The 6,526-nt window shown below is 52.2% G+C and overlaps 1 protein-coding gene across 1 annotated transcript in view; it reads left to right on the top strand.

The window, feature by feature from the left end:
• The window catches only part of caprin2 (caprin family member 2), a gene marked incomplete at its 5' end in the record, with an annotated part of 6,671 nt that extends 366 nt beyond the window's left edge, over positions 1-6,305 (top strand). Inside the window, 11 exons of the mRNA XM_079735642.1 lie at positions 530-571; positions 658-786; positions 1,133-1,393; positions 1,481-1,588; positions 1,674-1,817; positions 2,300-2,428; positions 2,820-2,955; positions 3,465-3,626; positions 4,057-4,118; positions 4,600-4,657; positions 4,998-6,305. Coding sequence (XP_079591768.1) covers positions 530-571; positions 658-786; positions 1,133-1,393; positions 1,481-1,588; positions 1,674-1,817; positions 2,300-2,428; positions 2,820-2,955; positions 3,465-3,626; positions 4,057-4,118; positions 4,600-4,657; positions 4,998-5,632 — 1,866 coding nt within the window. The 3' untranslated portion in view covers positions 5,633-6,305. The remainder of the gene's footprint in view (positions 1-529; positions 572-657; positions 787-1,132; positions 1,394-1,480; positions 1,589-1,673; positions 1,818-2,299; positions 2,429-2,819; positions 2,956-3,464; positions 3,627-4,056; positions 4,119-4,599; positions 4,658-4,997) is intronic.
• Positions 6,306-6,526: the final 221 nt, after the last annotated feature.

Here is a 6,526-nt window from a genome sequence, read left to right as displayed (position 1 = left end):
GATTCAGATCATGACGAACTGATTCCAATTCCTCATGATTGGAATCATGAGGAATTGGAATCAGATCATTCGGAATGTGAATTTGAATCGATTTAATAACCACAACAAATGATTGCCTAGCTTGACTGAATTGCAATATATTCATTTCGCACTGTGGTGGTGAAATCATGTTTTTAAATGTTTTGGTAACCAAACCCTCATAGTTTCAATATGACTGCATTCATGGGCTGTGGCTGTGGTTTATCTCTACGTGGCATCAAACTCTCAGAAGAACCTTGCCAGGAGTCCCACTCTGAAAACGTTAAACTCAGTCACTCTTTTGCATCAAAGCAAACCGTCCTTCTCAAAGTGGAGGCTTTCTGGCTGTTTGACCATAAACTGACTGCAGGTGTAGCATGCTCATCTGAACCTTTACAAAACTGTCTTCTCACAGGACTAGACAGTAAGCCACTTGGGCCTGTGTTTTTCTATGGTCTGCATTTGAAATAATGAACCCTTTCCACATGTATGACCAATCTTCTCTTTGCAGAAGAAAGGGAAGAAAGCCAAAGGATCCCAGAGTCTCAAACTGGTGTGTTTCGCACCAATGATTCATATCTTCATGGCTTATTCGGTTGTCGGGTAAACAATGGGTTCAGTTTTGAGTTTCTTTGACAGGCTGCCATCGTGGACGCCCCCTTAGAGGTGTTCAACTCTCAGGCGGTCCTGCCCAATGACCCGGTTCTCAGGAAACAACAATTGGAAGTCCTGTTGCACAAAATCCACGGCTCCTTCAGTTTCATGCAGGTACGATGATTCAGACTGATGTGGTCATCGGTAGACTGGTGTGCTCATCAGTAGACTACATTTACATTACCATTCAGGGCATTTAGCATAGTGCCAGGACGTACAACATACAATAAGTACATAGGAGGGCGTAATGGGGAGGCTATGCAGAGTCCAGGGGAACTCTGAACAAGTGAGTCTCGAGTCTTTTGCGGAGTTGGTGAGTGACTCGGCGGTCCTGACATCGGCCCGGAGCTCGTTCTACCACAGTGTTTATCTAGATTTAGTTTACTTCAAAGTTCAGGCCGCTGTTGCACGTCAACCCATCTGGACGTGTTGGGTTGCTCCTGACTCTGGTGTCCCTCAGGAGTCTCATCTGGATCCCGAGGGGTTCCCCATCGATGGACACGCTCGCCTGGGCTGCAGAGCGTCTGGTTCTCCCTCTCTTCTTGGTAGCTCACACACGCTTGGATGTCCGTCGGATTCAGTTTCCTATTTGTCAAACTCTTTGACACAGTTTTCCGCTGCAGAAGCGAAGCAGGAGGTGATTAAAAGCCCGATAGATGTGATTAAAAGCCCGATAGAGGTGATTAAAAGCCCGATAGAGGTTCTTCCGGAAATTATGCAGGTAAGCACCACACATTCACACAGAATTGGCATCATTTGGTTTTGGTCGCCACTTATTTTAGTGTCTTTTTGTTCTTGTTCTTTCCAGTCCACTCCCCTGCCTGCCAGACGCCTGGAGCGCAGAGCCAGTTTGACCAATGGAGAGCAGGCTCTGAACTTATGTGACCTCAGTTTCCCTGCAAGAGACGTTTCTAACGTAAGGACCGTTGCGCTGTCTCGGCGTTGTCCCACCATGTCGTTTGTGTCGGGCAACACCTGTAAGATGTGGTGCTTTCCATCAGGAGTCTCTGCAGCTGGACGACCAGCCCCTGGTATCTTCTCCGCTGGTCTCTTCTCCGCTGGTCTCTCCAACCCTGGTCTCTCCTCCACTGTACCGGCGCGACTCGGTCAACTCCGTCTCCCCCGAGAACCGCAGTCTCCCACGGGTAAACGTCTTACTGCGACCGCCGTTAACGGCAGCTTTATATCCGAGGGAACATGGCTGCACAAATCCATTGTGTGTTATTGAGGGCGTTCAGCAGACGATCTTCATAAAATAATTTGTCAGAGAAACAACACTATATATTGCTGTCGGTACAGTAAGGATGCTCATAGTACCAAGTGCCAAGCACCACCAATCGCTAGGTTAACTAACCCATTCCCTGTGTACAACAAAGATAGCTAGGATAAGATGCTACACGATTTTTAAGTGCAGGATGTACAACATGCAGTAAGTGAGCAAGAGGGATGTGGGGCTGTAAGGGGGGTGTGGGGCTGTAAGGGGGGTGTGGGGCTGTAAGGGGGGGGTGGGGCTGTAAGGGGGGGGTGGGGCTGTAAGGGGGGTGGTTCATGCTGGTCTTCCCTCTTGGAGAGGAACCCAGCGTTGGTACTCCTCCATCGAGTTACATCTCCGTCTGTACCCTCTCAGACTCCGGTGATGGACTCGGGGAAACAGTCCCCCTGTAACGGGGTGTCCTCCCCCTCCGTGACCCCCCAGGGTCACTCGTTCTCCACGCCACCGGCCCGGCGTGCCCTGATCGCTGACCAGTTCCAGTCGGTGAGTCGCCGCCGACGCGGTTCCGGCCGCTCTGACATGACCCGCGGTGGCCGCCACTCTGAGGCAGGTGTTGTAGAAGCCTCCCGTGACGCTGGTGGTATGTGTTGTCCTTCAAATAAATGTAAAGGCAGCATTTGACTCAGGAGGTAAAGCTGTTCGGCTGGTAACCGGAAGGTTGCTAGTTCGATCCCCGGCTCCGTCTAGCGGAGTGTTGAGGTATCCCTGAGCAAGGCACCTCATCCTGACTGCGCCTGACGAGCTGGCTGACGTCTTGCATGGTTGACTCCGCCGTCGGTGTGTGTGTGTGAATGTTCGGCAATATTGTAAAACGCTTTTAGTAGCAACTGGTTAGAAAAGCGCTGTATACATGCAGTCCTTTTACCATTTATAGGTTTTCAAGGTAACCGGATCTCCGACCGGGCAGTCTCCGACCGGGGAGTTGGGCTACGAAACGGGGACCAGCTACAACACGGCCAGCACCCAGACGCCCCCAGAGTTCGCCCCCTCAGACGACGAGCCCCAGTCCGGTACGGCGTTCTGTCTCTGTTGTGTAGCGTGGTGTTCACGATAGTGAACACCAGTCTGTAGACTGTAGTTTGTAGTTCTACAGTGACTCTAGTTTGTAAGTGTCTTGAGACTGTAGTGTGTAAGTGTCTGGAGACTGTAGTGTGTAAGTGTCTGGAGACTGTAGTGTGTAAGTGTCTGGAGACTGTAGTGTGTAAGTGTCTGGAGACTGTAGAGTGTAAGTGTCTGGAGACTGTAGAGTGTAAGTGTCTGGAGACTGTAGTGTGTAAGTGTCTGGAGACTGTAGTGTGTAAGTGTCTGGAGACTGTAGTGTGTAAGTGTCTGGAGACTGTAGTGTGTAAGTGTCTGGAGACTGTAGTGTGTAAGTGTCTGGAGACTGTAGTGTGTAAGTGTCTGGAGACTAGTGTGTTTAGTGTAGTGTCGGTGATGTCCTTTTGTAAGTGTCTGGACTGTAAGTGTAGTGTTGGTAGACTGTAGTTTGTAAGTGTACAGTGTATGTCGTCTCCTGCAGCGTACCAGTCGGACTACCCGGTGGATGGCGGCGGTCAGGTATTTCTGTCCCCCAGCCAGCCCAGCGCCGGGCGGTCATACCACGGCAGAGGCTACGCTAGAGGTACGCCGCGGGGGAACAAGGGCCCCACTTACTCCTCTCGCTCTCCCTGGTGGCTGCGAGGTAGCTATGGGTTTTCACTCTTCTCCGCTCGTCACTCTTCTTCACTCCCCTGAATACGCTTGCTTCTGCACCTTAAGGGACGGCTGCTGTCCTCTCTCTGGCTTACTGCTGCGGCCCTCTCTCTAGCCAAGTTTTTTTTGGCTTTTTTGGTTTTAATTCGGTTTTGAAGTTTATTTTATTTATGTTTGGCAGTTCATGTGTCAATATAAAAATAAAAGATAATTGAATGCTATGGTCCAGTCAGAACTTAAGGTTGCTCTGAGACTCGTCCAGGGGGTTTGACCTTCACTAGTCCAGGGGGTTTGACCTTCACTAGTCCAGGGGGTTTGGCCTTCACTAGTCCAGGGGGTTTGACCTTCACTAGTCCAGGGGGTTTGACCTTCACTAGTCCAGGGGGTTTGACCTTCACAGTTGTTTCTCCTCTCCCCAGGACCGGCCTTCGTTCAGGGGGTTCCCCACAGAGAACCCGGAACCCTGCTGTATGGAGCCAGGGTAGGTTCTCCGTCCACCGTGGTAGGTTCTCCACCCCTCAGATTGGCTGTGCCAAGGCTGTGATATGAGAAGTTATAGCTGCGTGTTTCACCCAGAAAGAAGCGCTATGTTGGGCTTCCATAACCTCAGTGTGTGTACAGGGTACTCAGCCAAACTAGTCAGAGTTGTAGCGCACACCTAAAACATCTTTACCTGTACTTAGTTACCAAGACCCCGTGAATGGTCTTGAGAACCGTTTGACGGGTGAACCCATCAGTCACTGTTTGACAGCCGAAAACTGCATTTGGTTACCAACTCTCACTTTAGTCATTCTTGCAGGATTTCTTTTTTCTAGTTTGGATTTCTAACTGATCCAAAGAACTGTAGCCTAAATGTTCCTCCACACTACCGATTTTGCGTAGAAGCACTCTTTATTACCAAAAATGCGTTGTGCCCTAAATGTTATTTCCTGCCGTCAACATGTCATTTCCTGTTTCCCAAGGAGTCTGTTTTCCAGCACGGCTACAGGCGAGGAGGGGCGGCCAGACACAACTCCAGCGGTGAGAGAAACCACAGTCTAGACCTTTCCTCCACTTGGCTTCTAAATGTCTTGCTACTTTGTGAAATGAAACTGAACCAGTAAACCATGACCTCGTTAAGTAGACCCAAACGTTTCAAAGGAAAACCGAACCAAGACGCCAGGAAAGCCGGATCTAGAGAGGGCGTCGTCTAACGGCCACTTGCTCTAGAGGGGGCGCCGACTAACGGCAATTGGATTTCTAGAGGGGGCGTCGTCTAACGCTTTGGGGGGGGGGGGGGGGGGGGGGGGGGGGGGGTTGGTTCTTTTCTGACCACCATAGAGTGGTCAGGGATCCACGTGTCGTGTTCTTATCTCTTTAGGTTGGAGCGACTCCTCGCAGGTCAGCAGCCCCGACCGCGACGGGGTGTACCCCCTCATGGACTCGGGGCACGGCGACTCCCTGTCGGTCTCCACCCTGGAGGTTCCGGTCACGCCCCATCATCACCACCACCACCACCACCCCCAGCAGCAGCAGCAGCACCATCCCCAAGCCCACACCCAACCCCAGCACCAGCCGACCCTGCTTCCCGTGCCGATGTACCCGTTGACCCAGCCAATCCGCGTGGCCTTCACGGCCTCCCGCACGGCCAACTTCGCCCCGGGGAACCTGGACCAGCCCGTGGTGTTCGACCAGCTGCACACCAACGTGGGCGAGACGTACGACGCCCGCGTGGGCCGCTTCACCTGCCCGGTGGCGGGCGCCTACGTCTTCCTCTTCCACATCCTGAAGCTGGCCATCAACGTGCCGCTCTACGTCAACCTCATGTGCAACGACGAGGTGATGGTGTCGGCGTACGCCAACGACGGCGCGCCGGACCACGAGACGGCCAGCAACCACGCCATCCTGCCGCTGTACCCCGGGGACCAGGTGTGGCTGCGGCTGCACCGCGGCGCCATCTACGGAAGCACCTGGAAGTACAGCACCTTCTCAGGGTTCCTGCTCTACCAGGACTGAGGACCCCATGGGTCCACCAGGACCTGGCCCCTCCTCGGCCTCCTGCTCTACCAGGGCATGGGGGACCCTTCTCAAGCTCCCTGCCGTACCTGGATGAACGGCGCCTTAAGCTTCCTGCCATACCTGGAAGAACAGGACCTTCTCAGGCTTCCTGCCGTACCAGGGCAAGGAGGTACTGCACCTTCTCGGGCTCGGGCTCCACCAGGACTGAGGCTCTGTGTGGGGAAACGCGCACACAAACAATTCTGTGCTAAGATGTCGCTAAGCTTTGGCATAGTTTGCGCTTCTTGATCCAGCGGTGTGGAGGTGTCCACCGGCAGAAAAAACAGGACTTGACTGCTCACTCCGGGCCTTCATGAGTTGATGGTGTTTACGGCCGTGTGTCCCTGTCCAATAGTGCCAGGGTTCCTCCATAACACGGGCCTGATGGCTCCAGGTGTTGGTGCTCTCATGTCACTACCTGGTCAGACCATGAGTGGGTGACTCCACTGAGACCTCTGCTGTAACTTTACAACTGTGCCTTTCCCCCAAAATGGCTCGCTGATGACTGATTGGCTCACTGATGAGATTGGCTTGCTGATGACTGAATTATGGCTTTATTTATGGAACTTGAGTGAAACAGACTTTAGAAACAAGCGCTTAGCTGTGATGCTAAACTTAGACATGTCTGTTAAGTGTCCTGCGTTTGTGTATGAGCGATGGCACATGAGAACGGTGGGGGTGGGTCCTTGGTGATGGGTGTTGGTGTTTGAACACATAATTGCACCAAAGAGGGCTACAGCAATGCATTGTGGTCCGTTGATGTGCCTGAATAATAAAGATATAAAAATACAAAGCGGCATCGATTTTTGTGCTTTTTTGTACTCTTGGAGCTTGTCTTGCACACAGGAAAAT

The sequence above is a fragment of the Pollachius pollachius genome (genome assembly GCF_949987615.1).
Source record: "Pollachius pollachius genome assembly, chromosome: 4".
NCBI lineage: Eukaryota > Metazoa > Chordata > Actinopteri > Gadiformes > Gadidae > Pollachius > Pollachius pollachius.
This window is presented reverse-complemented; position numbering and strand designations above follow the sequence as displayed.